The 22,782-nt window shown below is 41.0% G+C and overlaps 1 protein-coding gene across 3 annotated transcripts; it reads right to left on the minus strand.

Annotated features, from left to right (window-relative positions):
* Positions 1-138: 138 nt before the first annotated feature.
* slc8a2a (solute carrier family 8 member 2a) lies at positions 139-22,465 on the minus strand. Of its 3 annotated transcripts, none has more exons than XM_047607076.1 (12): positions 21,876-22,465; positions 11,216-11,616; positions 9,814-9,951; positions 9,137-9,364; positions 8,666-8,944; positions 7,922-8,356; positions 7,437-7,798; positions 5,178-5,281; positions 4,103-4,215; positions 3,170-3,269; positions 2,002-2,274; positions 139-1,853 (listed from the first exon to the last, which is right to left on the minus strand). In XM_047607076.1, exons 2-12 carry the CDS (start codon positions 11,567-11,569, stop codon positions 1,477-1,479), a joined length of 2,763 nt encoding a protein of 920 aa, XP_047463032.1. In that variant the 5' UTR covers positions 11,570-11,616; positions 21,876-22,465; the 3' UTR covers positions 139-1,476. The 3 variants fall into 3 exon arrangements, with proteins under 3 accessions (XP_047463032.1, XP_047463034.1, XP_047463033.1); XM_047607078.1 differs by lacking the exon at positions 21,876-22,465 and adding an exon at positions 20,114-20,411; XM_047607077.1 differs by lacking the exon at positions 21,876-22,465 and adding an exon at positions 14,018-14,116.
* Between the last annotated feature and the right edge of the window lie 317 nt (positions 22,466-22,782).

Genomic DNA, 22,782 nt, shown 5'->3' on the forward strand with positions numbered 1-22,782 from the left:
ATGCAGTATTTGAATGGCAAGGACATTTCTAAACCATGTGCAGTTCAAGTACAATCTATACTAAGATAATGCTCAACGTATTTTACCTTTCTTTTTACCATTTGTCCAGCTGACTCGTGCATTACACTAAAACACATATTCTGAAATCAGTTTCTTTTAATAGCATTTTAGAGCCCTCAAGCCAATTTCCACATTATTGTTTCGGGTGCAATATATCTTGTACTTAACATGGAATACATCATATAATATGTGACATTACCTACTGAACAAATGTGAATATAGGTCTGACACAACCAGCATGGGGAATGGATCCAACGGGTACACACTGAGTCAAAATTTCACTGTAATTATGACAACTTACAATAAAGGACAATATGCTTCCGTCGATATCAGCTGAAATACAACAAATTAGAAATACATTTAATTACACCATTGATAAATAAACAGATAAGACTTCGGGGGTGAATGAGTCATCACTTTTAAACAGTCGCACTAAATGGCCATGTGCTTATCAAAAATCCATCGCCTGTGTAAATCTTCATCAGTTTCACATTTCAATCTTGGGTCCATGTAGTGCATTTACAATCATTACTACTATTATTTTCATAACACTTAAAGCAAGTTCAAATTCAGTAGGTGCAGTGCATGACAAGCAATACTTTGTGTCACAACACAGAAATACAGTTTAGCAGTGCAAGATATTTCACAACTGTAGCTCATCCGTCAAACTGCAAATAGTAACCAAACTGTGCTCAACTGTGATATACTGTACAATGGCCACAGAAAACACTTACATCTGATTGGCTGGCAGGGTTCCATTCAAAATTGACATGCTTTTACGGACAGCAAACCAATTATAACACAATGGGTGATTTAAAGCTTCTATATTTGCTTTGGATAAGTGGCCATGATATAAGCTTGATGACACACTGAGAGGTGTCCCGATATAAAATACAACCGACTCCACCGTTATAGAGAAGAGCAAAGTGGTGTTCTCCAGTTGTTATTTTTATACAGAATAGCTTATTGTGTGTTATCACTTACTCATATTGGGGAAAGTAGGTGTCACTGATTTTCTAAATCATTCATTAGGTTAGGTAATCTATTCCGGATGCGTCTCTATAAGCGGAAGGAGAAAAATACCAAACTTAAAATCCAGGTTTCAAGCAAAATCCAGGGACATCATCAATTACATGCTGACCATTTGCTCTTCATCAAAACAGTCTCTGCATTTTATTCATGTGTAAATAAATCCCTATCGTCACAATGGATTCTATTGACCGGAAATGTCCTGCAGTTTATGTGACATACAGATTTGTATGTGTGTATACATTTCTTTATGAACCATGGCAGCAGCTGTCAAGTGGTGACATTGGTTGATTCTGGTGTTTAGTGTAACAGTACTTTCCAGGTTAATGCCCTGGTAATGTGTGTGTGTGTTAGCATGCGGTCATGACTTTCCCCAGCTGTGGTCTCTCAGAAGCCTTTTATATGGCAATAGGCCTCCAAGCTGGAGAAGAGGATGTAGAGGAACCAGAGTCCAAAGAAAAGTAGGGAAGTGCAGACCTTAGTGATCCGTGGCCCTCCCAGTTCTCCACCGACGGACGGCCTTCGGCGAAGCATCAACACTCCCATGCTGAAGAAGGCAAAAATGGTAAAGAGCGTGACGGAGAAGGCCAGTGAACCGGGGTCCACACGGAAGACCTTCCCTTTCACTTCCCAGTATATGGCAGCCGCAGACCAGGCCACTCCGATGCCTAAGAACACATTAACTGCGTTGCTTCCTGTTACATTTCCAATAGATGCGTCTGCATACTGGTCCTGCGTGGCAGCCACTTTACTAGCAAAGGTGTCTGGGAAGAAATAATAGTTTGAAAATTAGTTCAGTAGTTTAATTAACTCTGGCGATCATTTATCTGCTTAAACTTTTTGGAAATTTAATGTGCGTTTAGTGCAGTTGTCTGAATTGTTTTAAAATAAATTTAAAAAATCCACACTAACCTGGAACTGATGTCCCCAGCGCTACAAAGACCACAGCAGTAACGCTGTCTCTCAGGCCTACAGTGCAGCCAAAATGGGAAGCTATGTCTCCAATAACGGCTGTTAAAAGACCGATGACACAGATTGACACTATGAAGCAAGCCCAGCCATTCCAGTACTCGGTGGGCGGGACGCAAGCGAACAGAATCTTCCAGAAAATGCACAATATGTGCATGAAATAGTCGAAGCAGTTCGGCATCCGTTGCTCCTGTCCCTCCTCCTCATCTCCGTCACCTGAGGACAGACACACGGAATAACTAAGAGAGAGCCACAGAAAAGTAAACCAAACACCATCTACAACATAGGTCTTCAACAGGGGGTCCGCGACCCCTAGGGGGTCTACGGAGTTACTGCAGAGGGATCGCAAAATCTTTGGTTGATTAGACATTTTTTATATATTTGTTTTTATTTTATTTGTTTGTTTTTATTCCCCCACAAATTTAAATTTCTTTAAATGCACGTTAACAAAAATCCAACATATTTTAGTATGTTAGTATTTAGCTATGTTTAAAATGAAAACTGTTTTTACTTTAAACATAAGGCTTCAATTGAAATAAAAAAATATATTTGAACTTGTGTATTATTTGAATAGCTTACTATTGAATGCAAAATGATAATAATAATGTATATTTATAAACAGCACTAGTTTAATATAGAATACATGTAGTAGGTAGGGCGTCTAATGCAGTGTTTATATGTCCCTTTACATCTCACCGTCAGGTCCAGTGTTCTCACTGTACATGTCCAACTTGTTTTAAAATAAATGCTGGTGTTTGTTCTCATAGCTCTGAGAAAAAGCTAATGATGATGCTGATACACCTCACCTGCATTAACTACGCACATACTCAGAGTAAGTTCAAGTTTCAACACATGGCTTCCCTAAGCTCCTTATAAATACTAGTTAGATACCAACTACTGATTTACTAAATGAGGTTGTACAATTGAAACGTTTTAGTTGGCGTGTCGGTGAAACCAGCTCTCAACTTAATTCTATTCAGGCAAATCATGGAGAACAATTGGCAGCTATCATTACAGCATTGTGCCCGTGTGCGTTTTCTCCAGGTGCTGTTGCTTCCTCCCACAGTCCAGAGACATGTTGGTTAGATCAATGGTGAACCCAGACACTTACCTGCACTGACTGTCACCGCTTCAATAAACTGCTCCCTCCATGAGTGTGTGCCAACCACTACAGCCAGGTTTGTGTCTTTGAGGAGTTTGTCCACAGTGCTCTGTTAAGAGATATTAAACAAGTCAGTTAGAAGCAGAAAGATTATTTCTCACATGAGTGTGTACACAACAGACAGCTTCACATTTCATCCTTTCCAGGGTTTTTTTTTCTTTCACAAAACCTCACAAGGTCTGTTGTTTTAATTTGTTTCACGTGTTTCAGGTGAAACAAACCAGGCCAGTGCAATAAAACAAATGGAACAAAAAGTTCCTATTTATTATTAATTAAAAATGAATTATACATGTTCACAAGAAACCCACAAACCCACTGGCTGCTGCAGAAGAAACCAGTGAAATTTAGAATGAACTGACCCAAACGTTTCTCACTCAACACACACTGATACACACATTGCTTCTGAGTGTATCTCATGTAATTCACAAGGAAAGCTTTAAAAATGTTGTTTTGAGCGTAAGAAATAAGAAAAAAAAAGATGAAAAAACTATAGTATATTATATAACTATATTATAGTTCTTATCAGACTTAGCATGCTAGTAGAGACTGTACCTGATCTAGGACTCCATTGGGAATCTGATGCGTGAGTGACACGGTGCAATGAATGAAATAAAACACATACTTACTAAACACTTGTCACGTGTGCGACAAACCAAACCTTTATGAGGTTTTCATTTGTTCAAACTTATCAAGAAAATATAACTCATATTCAGAGTCTACAACGATGTATTAACTCTTTTAAAGCATCAAATGTCACTTTCACAATTATGGCTAACATAGCTTAATATACTTGTCTGCCCATTGCAATAATAATATCTATTCATACTACTTAGACTGCAGGTTTACTGCTAGCATAACGCCTTCCATCACTCACACACACACCTTGAACTCACAGGACTCCTCTATGATGACCTCTAGCCTGCTGTGCTCTCCTAAAATAGGTTTGCCCATCTCTGAGATCCTCCTGGCCTCTTCCTCCTCGGGGGTGGGATTGCCTGTTGAGGAGCACATTTTATTGTTATGTCTGCAATTGTTAATGTCATTTAGAAAAGGCACACACTCCACCCCTAAACGTCAATCAAGGCTAAGGGCCCACACTTCAGCAGGAAAAAAAAAATAAATTACACACTAGCAGAGTGTAGCATCTTTTAATCCTGTTGTGTTAAAGAGATAATACACAGATTTGTACTACCGCCGTAGCCAAATAAAGGCAAATTTGGAGCAAAGTTCTAACAATGGCAAGGAGTGGAACTGATGACAGACGCTGGTGGTTTACTCAAACATCGCTGCTGACGGTATGAGAACACGATTTCAAAATGTTTTTTTGAAAATTTGCAGCTTTGGTTTTGTTACTTCACAATAAAAGTTCAAATGCTACACAGTGCACCAACACCCAAAGCTACACCCAAACAATCTTACCCTGGTTTAAAAGCAGCGCTGTGAAGAAAAACAGATAATGATTCAATATGATTATTCACAACCTCATATATTAAGGACATAGGGAGACAGACGATGTACACTTTGTCCAGAAGCTCAGTACGTACAGTGTGACTTCAGTCTCACAGAAAATAAATTGCTGCTCATTACAAACTTGTTTAACGGTCTTCCAACCTGCAATAACAAGCTCATATCCAATTCCCACTTTGTCCTTTTGACACATTGAGGTTTCGGAAGCATCTCAAGAATATTCCATTTACTACCGGCTGTGGCGCCTGTGTCATAGTGAAACAGATACAAGTAAGTGAGTGTAATCCTCACTCCCTCTGATGCATGTGTGCAGCAGTCAACTGTCTGTGTTGCTGTTGCTTGTTTGGAAATTTGATCTTGGATATTGCTACAGTGCACTTTGCGCGTACTGTTTTCCTTCTCCCACAACGATCGTCTCAAACTACTTTCTTCATTTCCTTAACCACAAAACAAGAATTATTGATGAAATTTAAAATGCTTCCACCCTTACCAGAGATTCCACGCTTCAGCCATTTGGGGTCCTCGAGCACGATGAAGAAGTTCTCCTGCTTCTCGTACTCCTCCACGTTTATAATGCGCACTTGTAACGTCTGACTGGAGATATGGAAGAATGCACACGCACACACGCATATTTTTATTTCTACGAGTGAAAAATCCTATTCTTTTAAACGTGACGAGGGATAAGTTTCAACAGTACAGGAAACCCTCGCATCTCGACCATTTTAACCATCCACATAAATCACATCACATATTGAAGTGACTTAAATAATTAATGACAATGGACCGTTAAATAATTCAGGACTAAACATAGTGTTCTTGCTCCCCAGTGTGTCACAGAGAGAGAGACAGAGAGAGAGAGAGAGAGAGAGAGAGAGAGAGAGAGAGAGAGAGAGAGAGAGAGAGGTAAACTAAATGATATAATATCCTGGTTAACTATTGTCTGCACAGTGTTTATTTGTGGAATCCTCTGAAGACTGACTGACAGCTTAGAGGTAACGCACACAGATAGACGCCGCATAACTTTCACAGCAGGAGAAAAAATAGGGCTCCCCGCTCCAGATTTCCCAATTAACTATGATCTTGAAATGGTGGTGCCCTTTACTTTGAAGCATCTTTTGATGGGCCACGTTACATAAGAGTCTTTCACTCTCAAGTGCACAATTAGCCCACGAACAAACGCAGGTTATACAACCTGAAAATTTAATGGGAAAAGGATCTGTCACTTTACATGGGGTGACTGGAGGTTCCCACACCTGACCAGGGATGGGATTATCTTTGGGTGTCAAATCCTTTTGTAATTCTGTAAGACCTCCTCCACCTAGAGTGGGTGATGGACGACGCAGTAGTCTTTCTGTGAGGCTCTGTGGTCCTTTCCAAGGAGCAGTGACCAAACGTACGGGCCATTAAGGGGGCGTGTATTTGATGCACAAGTGCTTATTTGATACAAGTGCTTATTTGAGGGCTGCATGTAAACTCTACCTAAAATGAACTACACTGTCTATAACAGTGAACACGCAGAGGGACCTGTTTAAGTATTTTTGGCCTACAAAACTTTGTTTTATGGTCCAGTGATCAAGTACAACAACAAGGAGAACAGAAGTGTTCCTGGTCACTGGACCATGAAAAAGTCCTGAATAAATGCACTATTTATCTTTGTTTTATGAACATTTGTTACTTTCAAAATTTTTTGAAATGATTTAGTGTATGGGTCTTCAACAGGGGGTCCGTAACCCCTAGGGGGTCCGCGGAGGCACTGCATGGGGGTTGCAAAATCTTTGGTTGATTAGACATTTTATATATATATATATATATTTAGTTTTTTTGTTTTGTTTTTTTCATTTTTCCCCACAAATTTAAATTTCTTTAAATACACATTAACATGAATCCAACATATTTAAGGGATACGGGACAGTTTAACCCTCTGGAGTCAACGGTCGCAACAGAGCGTCCAAATCACATGACCAATTTAAGACGATGTAGCAGCAAGACGCAGCATCACTGAATTTCCGTTTTAACTTTTGTAGAAAGTGCTAACTTCAATTGTGTTGGTGATTGAAAGCAAAAAACAACAACAACAACAAAAAAAAAACAACACAAAATGGAACATGTAAATTGTTGTAAACGGCTGTACAAAAATGCGTGACGCTTTACCTTCATTTTAACGGGAATAGTTATAAATACTTTTGTTGTTTGTTGTCGTTTACTGAAATTTGTAAGTTCTAAAAATGCTTTGTTAAGTATGTTTGTGGTTTTCACAGTGAAAAATCTAACTTTTTCCCACTCAGTTTTAGTGCAGTTTTAGGTCCAATGTGTTAATACAGTTTGTCAAAATGAAAAAATAATAATAATTGTGTCTAAAACAACGATGCCAAACAAGTGAATGTAACCCCCTTTTTTTTTTTTAGATGAAATATAAAGGTAAAATCAAAAGTAGTCAAAAACAGCCAATTACACCCTGGACTCCAGAGGGTTAATATTGAATGCAAAACGATAATAATAATGTATATTTATAAATAGCACTAGGCCGAGTTAAATATAGAACACATATAGTAGGTAGGGGGTCCCTAATTAATCTCTCCATCAGTTTGGGGTCCTTGGGCAGAAAAATGTTGAATAAACCTGATTTAGTGCCTTGTTATTTATTTTTAAAACAAAAGTATGTTTTCATTCTTATATGAAATACTCTTCTAAAAATGTGTGTCCATCAGACTTGTACACTGTCCTAACACAGCATTTCCCTCTTCCTCACCTGGTCTGTTCATTGGTGAATTCCAGCTCCCCTCTGGTATCCTCGTAATCCACTCCAGCCTTGCCACTGCCATCCTCCGTACGGTAAGGGACAGCAACGGTGCCCCTGGAGCCTGAGTTCCTCACCACAGTCACTGTGAGTAGGCCTGTGCTCTCACTCACCCGCAGCACCCGCTGCCCAAAGGTGAATATGCCAGCATGGTCATCATCCAAGATAGTGACAGTGGCAACCAGCGGCTCCACTAGTTTACCCTTGGGTGGAGTTCCTGTCCCTTCATTTCCACCTTCCTCTAACCTCAGGTTCTGAAGACGCACAAAGAAATGCTCATCCTCCTCAAAGACGTCGTCATCTAAGATTCCCACCTGGAGAGTAAAGAGCATTGTACAGTCAATCTCCTCTTGTATAAGGTTATAATAGTTTTCATGCACTCATTACAACACAGCTTTGACTCAATGTTAACTCTGATATCATTTTTCCTTTCTCACCTTGATTTCTTTGCGGACCTCTCCCGGTTCAAAGACTAGGGTTCCCTTAGCGAACTCATAGTCTGCTCCAGCATTAGCAGAGCCATTTTCTGTACAGTAGTCCACATAGAAAGTGTTCTGACCCGTGCCGCCATCAAGGATCACCCCCATGGACAAAAAACCACAGTTCTCGGTACACTGGTACTGAGCATTTTCAAAGCAAATATGTGAGCACGTGGCCTTGTCAGCGTCTTGTCGTTCTGGGCGGCGTGCGCGCTCGGCAGCGTGTTTCTTTAATATGTTGCCCGCACCGATCATCATACGGGTTGCCTGTACGCGGTAGAAGGCGCGGCTCTTCTTCTGTTGAACCAGGGCAGAGTAGTTGGCCATCTCGATTAGCTGATCCAGGTCTTTGTCTGGGTGTTTCTCCTTCAGGTCTTTCAAGATGCGGACCACCTACCCAAGAAAATAATTTACTGTAGTTGTAAGGTATCACGCCGTATAGTGTTAAAGAGATGGGCTAGTTACTAAGACTGATTGCTCAGTAGCTTCTTTAAAAACATGGTTTAGTTGTGACTACACAAACTGGGTATAGTGTTTGGTGAAGAAATATCTTCATGACAAAACTTTCTTTCGGTTGCTAAGTTCCCTGCTGTTCAGATTCCTGCTGTCTACAGTTCTGCCATTAAACTTTGTAAAAATGCTACGTTAGCATTCTCTTTAAAATTCAACAGCACAAAGGAGAGTTCAGTCTACAAATCTCACCTCTTCCTTGTTCTGGTCAAGTTCATTTCCCGTCTGGACAGAGACCGTCACACTGGAGGAGTTTCCAGGGCACGAAGCGCCGTCTGACAACTTGCCATCCATAATAACATCGACGCCTTTGGGTTCAAGGTCCCCTTCCATTTCTACCACAATGCCATGCCTCTTGTCAGCTCGGTAACGTTTGTGCATGTATTTGTAGAAGAGCAGGCGACGGTCAGCGATCCAAGCCAAGATCACACAAACCGGGAAATAAAGCAGTGTCACTATGGCCTCCCACACCTGCAATACGACAATTATATGGTTTAAACACTATATTAGAAGTACAGTCAAATTAAGTTTCTTGACTTTGGACAATTTACATGCATTTTACAAAACATACAAACAGCAGTGCAACATACAGCAGAGTTACATATTCTAGGGAAGACATGTGAACGTGTCCATGATCGTCCACGTTTTGCATCAGCAACGCACCTCTACAATCCCAGGTGAGATGACAGCCAGTATGAGGTAGAGCCAAATGTAGGCAAAAATACTCCAGAAAGCCGTGATGAAAAACACTCGCAGGTGTTTGATCTTGCGAGTCTCTCCATCGGGGATCACCCACACACACAGACCAATTATCACAAACATATTGAAGGCAGCGCTGCCCACTATGGTGCCTGGGCCAAGTTCCCCTGCATCGAAGTTGTGCCCACACACCTGTCAAAATAAAACAGTTCAGCAACAAAACGTCAAGCAAAGAACCTAGTTTGAAAGTTAAGGGGTTTTCAAATGATAAATTGTACTCTATGACTTGACTTTATACCACAACATAACAAGCGAAAGAAACACAGATAAAACAGATTAGTTATACAAGACGTCTTCAACGTTTTTTCCGGCCAAGAACCACTGAACAGGATCGCGGCCAATTGTGGCCTTTTGATTGGTTCAGCAGCAATAGAGGCGGGGCCTACTGTGTACAGGAGACAGCTACATATATATAAAAATGTCTAATCAACCAACTCTGTTGAAGACCCATAATTTATGCTATATCTGCCTTTCAGTTCACATTTTTAAAATTATCTGATGATTGAGAGTCTTACGTATAAAGATAAGATAAAAGGCAAGAGTTTCTGCATGTAGGCATAAGTCGAAACCAAATGAACTACCTCAATAACAGAAAGCAGGATCTCAGGTGCAGAGGAGCCCAGGGCCATGAGCGTGAGATTGGACACTGTCTCGTTCCAGATTCGTACTGTTGTCACTGTAGTTTCACCGTTGGGTTTGGTGATGGTCACTTCTTTCTCCTGCGGGGACAGAAGTTTGGGAAAATGTCAATAACTTCTAATTACAGTTAGAATTTCTCCAAGACTTAAATAAACAATGACCAAAAGTGTATCAAACACAGGCGAATGAAGCATGATACTGGAATTACGTGGGTCACGGTGATACGATACAAGTGATGTACTTTTAAACCAGTATTTATGAGGATCCATTATAACACCCTGGTAATGTTCTTCCACAGAATTACAGTGCATCATATACGAGCCAATGAAAGTCGCCGCCTGGATTTAACTAAGCAAACTTAACTAAGCAAACAGGTACAAGCCTCCTTTTGGATAATTACTACATGGGCAATTATCTTTTAGCTAGCAACGAGTTATTCAACCCCAACTGATGCAGTGAGTCGCTTCTTGTTTCTTAAACAACCACGTGGTCTGTTTGAGAAGGGTCCAATCACTGGCACACACCAAGCAGAGAACACATCTAAGGAAGTTGAAGCAGAAACTACTAAATTTGGGTTAAGAACTGTCCAACGCATTATTAAAAACTGGAAGGATAGTGGGGAACCGTCATCTTTGAGGAAGAAATGTGATCCAAAAAAAGTCCTTATTGATTGTAATCAGTGATCACTTAAATGTACTAACTGAATAAAAACAACAGTAGAACTACACACTGTGTTTAATAGTGAAAGTAAGAGCATTTCCACATGTACAATGAGAAGTGAACTCAAGGGATTGGGAATGAACAGCTGTGTAGCCTTAAGAAAACCACTAACCGGTGAGGCTAACCGGGATAAAAAAGGTTTCAATCAGCTAAGGAGCATAAAGATTGGACTCTGGAGTCAATGGAAGAAGGTCATGTGGTCTGATTAGTCCAGATTGACCCAGAGTGATGGGGCATCACGGTAAGAAGAGAGGCAGATGAAGCGATACGTACATCATGTCTAGTGTCCAAGCCTGTGGGGGCAGTGCTATGATCTGGGGTTGCTGTCATTCTTAAAGCAAGCCCACATAATTATCACAAATCCCTACGTAAACTTAGTCGTTACTTAACTACTTGCTTCTCCTTTCATCTTATTTTCTCTAACAATGTTCCCAATGTTAACGTTATGGAGCAAACACAAGAAAAAATTCTTTTATGTGTAACTGGCAATACAGTTGATCCTTATTCAGTCATTTTTTAGGGGGAATATAAATTTCACGCTGACATCTACAATGTGAGAGTAGAACATGACCATAAAAATGTCAGTTTACATTAACAACCTTTGAATATTAAGCTCAATAATACCTGAGAGGTAATGACTTCTATAGATGCCATGAAGCGGTCTGCAATGATGGACACACCCAGGAACAAGTAGATAAGACACAGGAAGTAGATGACTGCCCTCCCCGACTGCTCGCCAACTGGAGGGTTGAGTGGTAGCCACACTGGCAGCAGGATGCCAGGTCTACACACCACTTCTCCTGCACACGATCGCGTTCCTGATGCCGACGTGTTACCGGAAGGCTGAGGCGGCTCGGCGGCGGACGCTCGCTCCACAACCTGAGGCTTGAAGGTGGTGCAGGGATGGCACAGGACGAGGAGGAGGAGGAGGGGGGAGAGGAAGAGGAGCGGGGAATGATGACAGGGGAGGGGTCCCATGGTGTCCCTGAGTCAGGGGGTTGAGGTTCACTGGTCAGAAGACTCTCCTGAAAAAGCAGAGACGGGCACATTATGCTAAGAAACAGCAGTTATGAGAGCATACGGGATATTGTTTAATATTCGGCATGTGGCACTGATTAATTGATCGTCCCGACAGACCTTTACCAAAGCGCAACCAGTTCCCAACAGAACAAGTCCCGACGAACTGTCTGCCACAAAAATATTGTTGCCGTATTTTTGTAATCTTCTGGTCATGTTTAATTAATCTTTGTCATTTAATACCTAAGAATGGTTTTATATGATCAAAACCAAGTATGATGTAAAATGTAACATGAAGTGCATGCAAAAAGTTTCATCAATTTTTAATCTTTAATGCTTTTTTTAAAAAAACTGCACAGTTTCTCAGTTACCTCTGTCATTAATGTAACTTGTCTATTATTAAATATAAAACCAACACTAAGGCTTGTAATTGGCTGTTAAATGTAAACTGACCCACCTGAGTCATCTTGACAGCATATTGAAATATAGCCTCTGAGAAACTAAAACCTTGCTGCTAAGCCATCTTATCATCCTCTGGGACTATTCACTGGGGGGTAAGAATGACTGAGCTCTAAATTACAGCTCTGTCAGTGTTTCTTTGCGTGCAGCACCACGTCAACACGTGAGCACTACTTCAAAGTGAAATTTCAAGTACATTTCAGGTGTATTTGAAACTTCTGCAAAGTCGTAAAAGAGACAGGTTTGGGGGAATCATTCATTCTTAGACATTTTCCGTATGTCAGCTAATGGTGACTTTAATTCAGCCATTCTAATGTGTGATATAATGCCCATACAAAGACTGAAACCCTGAGATCCTAATCAAATTAACTCATTTATTTTTTGCTATTAATCATCTACTTTATTTATGATCGAAATCATTACCACTTTGGCCAACCTTAATCTGACACTCGCCCGTGTCACGCATCAAAGATGAGCTGCATGAGTAACTCTCCTCTGTGTTACCATGACTTATTGATTGGCCATTAAAGGTCTTATAGCTGATCATGGAGTCATGATATGTTATTGAGCACCCTGTAGTTTTTTCTATTTTTTTTTTTTTTTATCTGCTGCCCAGATAAAAATCACATTTTAGACAGTATTAACTTAGCAAAACATGGGTTGATGTGTGTGCTACCTTTTTAAATGAATGAATGTGTCTGAACATCTCTAGCGCGTAGGCAGATTCAGGTAAATCGTGCCTGAGGATGTATGGGTGTGAGTACAGCGCGGTGATAAAAAAGCTTTCTGCCTGTGAGCCCACCGCCTCCACTCCCCTCGCACAGGTGACACTGTGCGATTGTGCACCGTGAGCTGAAACAGATACCGGGGTGCTGCATCTTTGATGCAGCCAGAGCTCTGCCAGCTCATTATGGAGTTGTGATTCAGAAACACAGCCCAGAGGTCCCGCCGCATCGCATTTCACTTTCCAAGGCCTGCTATGGTTACCACGACCTCAGACAGAGGGCCACCTTACACCCAACTCCTGCGGCAGGTGGGTGACTGTCACCAAAAATAACTTCCTCAACATTCATATTTAGACAACAATGGCACACCGAACAAAGTCATATGGCAAAGGCTGGGAATGAGGATATGGCCTGCTTTAGGCTCATTTGTACATGTTTACTATATGTTACTTTGTCTTTGCAGATGATGAGTGGTATGCAACAGAGTGTCAAAGGGTAAAGAGTTCTAGCTGATCAAGAAGCTGGTACTGGAAGAGCTGGATGCATTATTGATTAAGGCATTCACCTAAATATAGCAGGCTATCTCTTCCTTTCATGTCACCTACAAGCAGCAATGTAAACATCATTTAGATGAAGAGCGTGGTAGATTTATCAGCCAGACATGAAGAAGGGAGTGCTTCTTGGTCTTTCCACTCGAGAGACTACTGCTCCTTCCCTCTCACCTACGCAGACCAGAGCCGTTCTCAACAGTGGCACTGACAGAAGGGAACTCTTTCTGATTTGATCTGACATTCACTCAGACCTTTAATGCCTGACTTGAAAAAAAAAATTATAAAATGCCAAAAAAAATCTCACACTATTCTCACAAGCTCTTCTCACGCCTGAGGGGACGGGGTTCGCGAGGCCGTTGACGGGTCCGTGGTCTCCTTCTCCTTGTTGCGAACAGGAACATTGAGCTGGGTGATAGTTCATCTCCCCTTACTGCTGCTATCTGTCAGCACCACTGATAAGTGATTGCTAAGGGTTATATTACACTGATAGGAGTGCCATCAGAAAAGGGAGTTAGCACCTTTAACAGTTTAATATTCCCTACCTGTGACCCGGTGGTGAGTCGGTGTCAGATAAGAGATGCTCCCTCCGGCATGCAGAGCACTCAGGTGTGAAAACGAGGCAAAGATGAATAATTCAAGCATCAATAATAGGAAATCAATGCAATCTGACTTACGATAACAAGTCCTTGGGTCTCTGAAGCCGCTAGTAATTCCCCTTTAGAGCCAACAGGCCAATGGATGACATCCCTTTCTGATGCAGCTTTGAGCCTAACTGTCAGAGAAGCACTGAGGTGGTACAGAGACGCTTCAAACAGTTGCAGCTCTTCTTCACCAATGGATGAGCCATTACTCTCAAGTAACTAACAGACACCGTGCAGTGAATATTCACACCAAAAATGAAACCAGTGTTACTTTAACCTAGTTTAAGCTTTGGCCCAGTTTTGGTTGTATTTGTAATAGTACATCGAACAATAACCACTGCATTTTTTTCCCATCTAAATTAGAATAGTCCAAATACACTTCATGAAGTTGGTCCAATCTGACACTGACCTGAAACATGCACCTTTTGACACATACCCACCCTCAATTACCAATCCATCACTGACGGGAAACAACACTGCATTGCCTGAGCAGCTTGAACATTAACCTGTATGTAGATTGACAAAGATCACCTTTCCAGGATGTAAGCTCTGTGCACAGGTAAACCAATAACACACCACGTATCGGTTTCAAGGGCAGCCAATCAAAGCCCGGGTCTTCACAAAGAGCACATGGTCGCGCTCATTATGCAGCATGACTGCAGCTTTCACGCGACCTATACAAATAAATCACACAACTGACACATCCGCCATTGAAGAAGTTACCACCTCATTAACCACTCTAACAGCAGTAATCACATATGACACCTCTGATTAAATCGTCATCAACAGTGAGTTTGTGAGGACAGTTTGGTCCAGATGGTTAGAGCAGAAACCGTTCGGACTAATCTCTCTCCTCACCCTTCCTGTCCATCTCTACTGCGCTGGCCAAAATGTTGACTCTGAAGACGATCAGTTGAATAAATTCTGAGCAGAAGATGAGCGTAGTTGGCAGCTACTAGTATAGCCTAACCACAAATACGAAAGAGAGTGAAACCAAACAGCTCAGAATCTAAATTCTTTTTAGTCGTGGAGTTATAACTTCACTGGGGCAATTTATTTCTCTTTATAATGACTTTAATGATCCACAAATTAATTGGTCAAAGTAGCTCAACTGTTACAAATAGATGAGCTGTTATACAGTCAATAAAGCTAATAGTACAAGCATAAGATTTGGTATTATATTATAAGATAATAGTAGTTACTATTAGCTAATAAAGCTAATAGTAATAATGTTAGACTCATTCTATATACTGATGATGATCAGATGTTAAGACTAAAACTACCCTGTGTTTAGAGGTGCTAGTTGTTCAGGTTCACCCAGAGACATTAAATAAAATCCAAATGCACGATCAACTAGATTAACAGGAAATGCTCCAAATCTTTTGACTGTAAAACCCTTAAAAAGTATTGTTGTGGCGATTAATGTAACTTCTGTTCTGCAGCGACTTTGAGGTAAATGCAATTATATGCAATAAAAATGCAGTTCAAGTGACAAAGGGCTTCAGTAGGAATGTGTGCTTGCTCATATTGGCTGGACACTGCACTGCCTTGTCGGATGATGTCACTCTGTGGTTCAGCAAACTTTTTTTGGATGCCTCTGTATACAGTATTCAGCCAGAGCCCCCTGCATTGTCACTCCTGCTGTCCCGGACGGTCTGTTTTTCATGTGATGGTGAAGTCAGTCTGAACAGGCTTTACTTTAATTCCCGGGAGTTTCCTAAGCGCTAAACCCTGCTGGAGTCGAGAACATATGTAGCCGAATGTATTAAGTTAAAAGCCAATAAGTTGAAAGTCTATTTTGCTACAACCACAGCTTCAGATCTTATAAAACATGTAAGTTTATAGGTTCTATGTCCCCATTAAAGGCTGGCACTATCTTTTAAAATGTGTAAGAGCCCAATCAGAATAAGTAGAAGAACCCATCTAAAAGTTTTTATTCTCATCTGAATCTCTAAGAAAGCCCCATCTTGCATATGATTCAGTCTCGGACTTGATCAGTATAACTACAGCATAATAACATCTGTTCGAGTTACATGCAAATTAAGACGGTTAGACAGTCTCAGCGTTTTATTGTCTCTGCGTTTGTCATTGAGGTAAAGGAAGGAAGGAAGGGGATATGTCCCTTTAATAAGTAACACAGGGCTTTGGCCCGCTGCTATGGGTCTGTCAATGGACCAGATGAATCAAAGTGTAAGATAATCCATCTGGCTAAAAAGCCACACAGACAGACAGACACACAGACAGACAGATAAAGACTGAGCCAAACCACTAAGGTGGCATTAAAAGTCTCTTCATTGTTTAGTTAGGCTTTAGATTGTGTTTTACATTTCACGCTTTTTACCAATTAAATTGGAGCCAGATCTTGATTTGAGTCCGTGGATTTGGTTAGAAAACGTTCAATATTTAATCAAATGGGAAAGTCTGACTCTTTTTGCATCGTAGAGGAAATTTTGGGACGACTTTTCAACATTTTGAATATGCATGTGCGCAATGTTATGCATGCGTAAACCGGATGGAGCAGCTTCTCAAATGTGGCTGTGTGACATTTTCCAGAGTTTTGTAGCTTCGCTCCTAAATATTGAGGCTATGCAAATGAGGTTTGTTAAAGAGTTATCGAGCTGAGCCGTTTCCATTGCATTCAATTTTCCACAGCCGCTTCTGCAAATGTTTAAACAAGTTTCAAACATGTCACACACCGGTTCAGTTATATTAGTCACTGAATGAAAGAATGCACCTACATTACCGTCAAAGCAAAGAAGCAGAGCCTTTCGGGAAAGCGTACCTATAAAAATACACAAGCGGCACCCACGCACCCACAAACAAAGTTCTTACGACTGTGTTGACATAAACAACAAAATGACATTAGAGTCGCTGCTTTATTCTTTCTTCTTCTGCAATACTGCCCTTTCTTTCCTCCATTCATACTGGCTTTAAAGTACAATATAACACTACAATGAAAACCGTGTGTTTACGACATTTAACAATATGGACAAAATTAAATTTCTATACCAACTAACTTCACCACATCTCTGCGATATGGGTAGTCAGTGAGTGCACAGGTTAACTACACGGGCTCAATCAGTACCCCAGAGGAATCAACTGGTTGTTGAGAAGTCCCAGTCCGTACGTAGCAGAGGAAAGATAAGACAAGCGGCGCACAGCCTCTTTTCCCTCCGTGTCCACCGGGTCAAAATTACCATCAATCTGGACCGCAGCAGTGCAAGCTCGGCTGAGCGCAAGGTTTAGTTTACAGCACGGCGGGCACGGTGCCACAAGCCGTTCAGTTTCTCAAGTATGGAGATCTGCTTTCAGCTGCCACCGTTGAGGTCACCTCCTCTGACCTGAATTTTTGAAAATAAACACACGGTCTTTAAACCACATTTAAGCAGTTTCTACTTCGGATGTATTTGCATTTTGTTTAAGTCACTCTGTTCTGTAATTTTAATCAGTGAAATAATATTTCTGGCTCATGTGCTTTCTGACTACTGATGTCCACTGAAGTCAAAACAACGCATAAATGTAGTAATTCTATCGTTAACATTTCTCATCCTTTGTGGCTTTCAACAACTCTTATTTAAATTCCCAGCTGAATGTCATTTGTGTCTTTAAATTCAACCCAGCACTGTTTAACCTTGACTTGAACATTTGCAAAATCTTAAGAATTCTTGAAAATTTAAAATGAATATTTTAGATTTTAGGTTAATTCAACCAATCACATTTCAGTCCCTGAAAATATTGGACTGATTATAAATGGTTGGAAGTTGTGGGGGGGCACTCTGCCAGCCCACATAAAGAGATGTAGTTCTCTCAGTAGCTTGCAAATGAAATTGAAAAAAATCTCAGGGCTCAAGGCTAAACATGAGTCATTTTGCTCCGCCAACAATAACTTAAAAAATAGCTGATAGGTATGTAGAAGGCAAACTAATGACTTTTGATCAGCTGGTTCATAGATATGCCATTTCTACAAGACAGTACTTTAAGTATCTACAGTTAAGCTTCATATCACCACAGACCCACAGCTTAGAGGAGGAAACAGTGAGGACAGTCGAGGACAAAGGTCATCACTGTATACTATGCTGACATGCAAATCAAAAGACAACTCACACGCAAGACTTAACGTCCGGAGAGACGAGCTGGGAGTAGATATCACTGAGGATGAGTGGGAAAACATTTGCTTAAAAATACAAATGCAGACTATTAACACAGCATTGAAACTGATACAGTACAAATGGCTGTTCAGAACATATGTCAGACCTGTCAAACTTAATCAGTTTAACCCTGACATTCCTTATAATTGTCCTAAATGCATTGATAATGGGGGCTCACTGTTGCATAGCTGCCATAGAGGTAAATCTTGAGGCGAAGTTCTGCATGTTAGATTTTGCACCAAGCCACAAAACAGCACCTTTGATCGACTTGTGTGTGCTTCAAGGCGGGAGAGTGATCTCATTGAGATGGTAAAGTATGCACAGTCTTACATCTGCAATGTGGTAATGGCTACTTGCATTGCTTTGGAGAAATTAACACAGTTGGTCAGAGCGAAAATCGGCAAATTCAAGGAAATATGGGACACCTTCATGCAATTTCTGGAAAGTGGAAACCAATTTGTGCAACTGAATAAAATGGTAGCAGCTAATAAGATTAATATTAATTGGTACGACTAATATTATTCATGAAGTGTTATATTACCTAGGCTTTTTGATTGTATCATTTTCTTTACCCTGAGTGTTTGACAGTGGGTTCAGGGAGTTTATACATGTTTATAAAGGCAAAAACTCAATAAATATATTGTTAAAAAAATGCTAGCATATATGTTTAATACTGAAGAAACTGAATAAATGATGAAGAAACAAACAAACGTAAATTGACCAAAAGATTCGTCTTGAACGGTGAGTTGCCTCTACTGCCTATGCTCTGTCATTTTGATTTTCATTATATGCCATCAATAAATATACATCTCGATTTTTAATTCATAGATTTGTAACATAGTCTGACATAGCCAACCCTCGTACCGTGACGATGGAGCCCCTTGAGACCCCATGGGTGGTCCAATGCTCCTCTGCGTTTCTAATCATTTAGACATTTAGATGGGCGAACAGCCCATTTGAGACGACATCCTCCTCTCCTTTGAGTCGCTCTCCCTCCGCCACAAACGCTTGTTTTCTGGAGACTTCTCAACGTGTAGGATGCCTCAGTGTAAAGGGAAGAGGCAGGTGGACAAAGAGAAGCCGCGTGGGGCCAGAGGTGAGGCGGACGGAAAGCAGTCGGTAGACAAGCAGCTGACAGCCAGCAGACAGCAGTTCTTGAGGTTTCCATTACCTGAGACACGGTGCCCAGTCACTGGCAGGCCCTGTCACCTTAGAAGGAGCAGCATTCTCAACTTCAGCATGAACCCAGACAGGGACACCTTGTTATGCAATATTCAGGATACTGTCAAAAACATAAGCAATACACGCAAAAACACACTTGCACTTAGCTGGAACGTAAGACGGCCGTTTCTTGACTCCTGTGAGTAAGCGCTAACCTTTCAAACAGAAGTTTTTGACTCGTTATTGAGGAAATCTTAACTTGTTACCCAGTTTTAGTGAAGTCGTCTAATGTTCATTAACTGGGTGACATCTTATGGACAAATATAAAGAGCCAAACAGCGGGAACGGACGACGAATGAGTAAAATAATTAATATCTGTGTTCGAACCGTGCCTTTTATCGTTCGCCGTGGCCCCGTCAATTCAGGCCAACAACCTAGTTTAGACCAAAACAAATGTTAACAAAATGTGCAGAGGCAGCCAGCAGCCTGGGACACACAATAGGCGAGGGAGTCAGTGGAAATAAAGCAAACCCCCACAAGCATTAATTCTCCTCTCCCAGTGGCTCACATGCACATGTACTGACAGAAAGGCTGGTAAATACTAGGAATTACGGCACAAACACTGCTGTAATCTATGGGAAGATTGTTACACAAGCTAAATTATTCAGAAGTTAAACATCTCTAACGGACGTCTCTTACACAGAGACATTATTTCTCTGATCTAAGTTTGTGTGACGGGGGCTTTTGGGTTTCATTATGACTGCATTAATAAATAAATGTAGTGGTTCAATCTAATTGGTCCACTGAAGGTAACGGCTACCTGTCCATAGGTCCTGATGCCCCTAAACCGAGGAGATGAAAAGGTTTCAGTGGGAGAGTGTGGTCATCTGTGCGGTTTTACTGATTGATCGGAGGGGACATGCGAGAGAAACGTGAGGTGTAGCATGGCCCTTTGTCCCCGTGGCACCTGCACATGGCGCGCGTATCGATGCCTGCGTACAATGCCGCAGCGTTGGTTTACTTGAGCTGTCACATACGTGTGGGGGGGAAGGGTTGCATTTCAGGATAAGTGTCGGCTTCAGTGGTGGACCGCTTGGATTTAGCTCCTGAACACCAACTTTCGTTCGAAGGGCTTCGATATCACAAAAAAAAACAAAACAAAAAAAAAACACAGGAAAACATCTGGCTTCTGTGAAATGAAATGTGAACAGGGTGGCAATAAATTATTTTTAATATCCTTCAATCCACCGATTATTTTAATTATGAAGTTAAATTTAAGATTTAAAAAAAGTGTAAAATTCTTTGTCACAGTTTCCTAAATAAATAAGTCGTAGCTGTCTAAGTTAGATATAAGTTAAATATAATATATCAAGTTGCAGAAATATACATGCTAGAACAAAACATAGGTGCAAGGGCCAAATGTTTGGTATTACTTCTTTAAAAATTAATCCGTTATCGACAGTTTAACTACAGCACAATCCGCCTAATAGCTCTATACCAGTAAAAAGCATATGGCAACATACTCTTTGGATTTGTTGTAATCACAGGCAATGGCTTTGCATTTATTATGTATAACATTCTCTATTACAGCCTAAGTGCAGCACCAACAGTATCATTCCTATGATCCCGAAAAGGCCCAACGTTCATTTAAACCATTTTCGAGCACTTCAAATGTATGACTTTACATAAGTTATATGAATATATATTGTCATATATGAAAAGAAGAGATCATAAAAGTATTCAGGAGTTTAAAAAAAAAAAAAAGAAGTAAGAAATAATCATAGTGCTTTTTTGGATGTCTCTCTGAAAAGTGATCTAAGCGATATCATCTGTAATAATATACATCGACCAGCCCTAGTGTGGCTGAGGAGGGGAGGAGAAGGGGGGGGGTGGATCTGCAATCAACACCCCTTGTCTCACACATCAGCAACTCTCAACACACCTGTGGGAAGCCAGTTATGTATCCTCAATCTGCTAAATGAACGACGCTTTTCTGTTAAGTTAAATGTCAGCCCTGAAGTTCAGCCCCTTAAAGGAAATGTCAGGGAGAAAACAAGGCGATAAAAATGAGATGGGAACCCGCTGAGTGTCCGGCAAAGACACACAAACTTTGGCACGGTCTCCAAAAGGCAACACGAACAGCAAAGCTGAGCACTCTTAAGTAGAAGTGAGTTAAGCTGATGTTCACGTACACATGTGGTACACCTGGTATATATAAACAACACGTGGCATGTTGAAAAAAAGAAAAATAATGTACACTGTATAGACTCTAAGGGGAAGTATTTCCCCCTTTTTCAATTTGCCTCTACATTTATTATGCTCTATATTATAGATTATCTATTGCTAACTGATCACCTCTATACCACCTATACATAACTTTTTGACTCACTGCATCTACTCTGAGACAGAGATGTCTAGAAGTTTTTGTTTTTTTTAACAATGTATTCACAGTGAAACTCAGAGTGTCAGTCAGACATAAGGTGGACAGTCTACCGTTTAATGTTCGCAATCAAAACTACAGATGGGTCACGAGGGCGTAGCCTTTCGCCGTTTTTCTGCCCCGACCATCCCTCTATCCTTACCTTATGTCCGTCTCCCACCTTCTGCTTTTATGGCACGGTCCCGCCAGCAGCTGTCATGTCTTCTTGAAAGTCTGAAAACGCCGGGCGAAGCCTCCTCCGTGCTGCCTCAGCACACAGCCACACTCAACGGAGCGGACTTTAGCGCGAACTCACATCGTGGTTTATCTGCGGTGATGCTGCTGGAGCAGGAGGCGGCTGGTGCTGCCTTCAGGGTCTCCTCCCCTCTACAGTTCCTGTTGTGGTCTTTGTCAAGTCGGATAGACTTGCGGTGGTCCGAAATAACAACCAACCAACAAGTGTTCCCGTGTACACTGAGTATAATTTGAGAGCTTAAGTCAAGGCGCGGTTTTATTTTCCAGCAGCAAGTGCATCTTGTAGTTTATGGGAGAGATGCTGAGAGCTCATGAAGGCAACACGGGCAGGGGAAAGTGCGCAACTGCAAAGCTTTGTTTCTTCTTCTTCTGTGGGTGGAATACACTATATCAGGGGTGTCAAACTCTTCGTAGCTTGGGGGCCACACAGAGCCCAATTACAAATCAAGTGGGCCGCACCAGTAACATAACAGAATAATAACCTATAAATAATGACAACTACAGATTTTTTTTTCATTATTATTATTATTTGTCATTAGTTTTAGCGCAGAGAAGAAGTAAAGTTGTACATTAGGAGAATGTTTATATTTAATAAACTATGAGAGATCCATCTGTCTTCTGTTTGGTGCTGGGTTGTTGTGTTCTGTCCATCTCTCTTTCTAAAACAGTGGATAAATTAGGGATAGCAGCTATTTTCATTGAAAGATTCCGTCCTCTATGTAATTGCGGGCCAGATTAGACCCAGAGGGCCGTACGTTTCACACCTGTGCACTATATGAAAGAGATTGAACAGGCTATTGACACAATTCACTGAG

The sequence above is a fragment of the Mugil cephalus genome, chromosome 15, assembly GCF_022458985.1.
Source record: "Mugil cephalus isolate CIBA_MC_2020 chromosome 15, CIBA_Mcephalus_1.1, whole genome shotgun sequence".
Taxonomy (NCBI): Eukaryota; Metazoa; Chordata; class Actinopteri; order Mugiliformes; family Mugilidae; genus Mugil; species Mugil cephalus.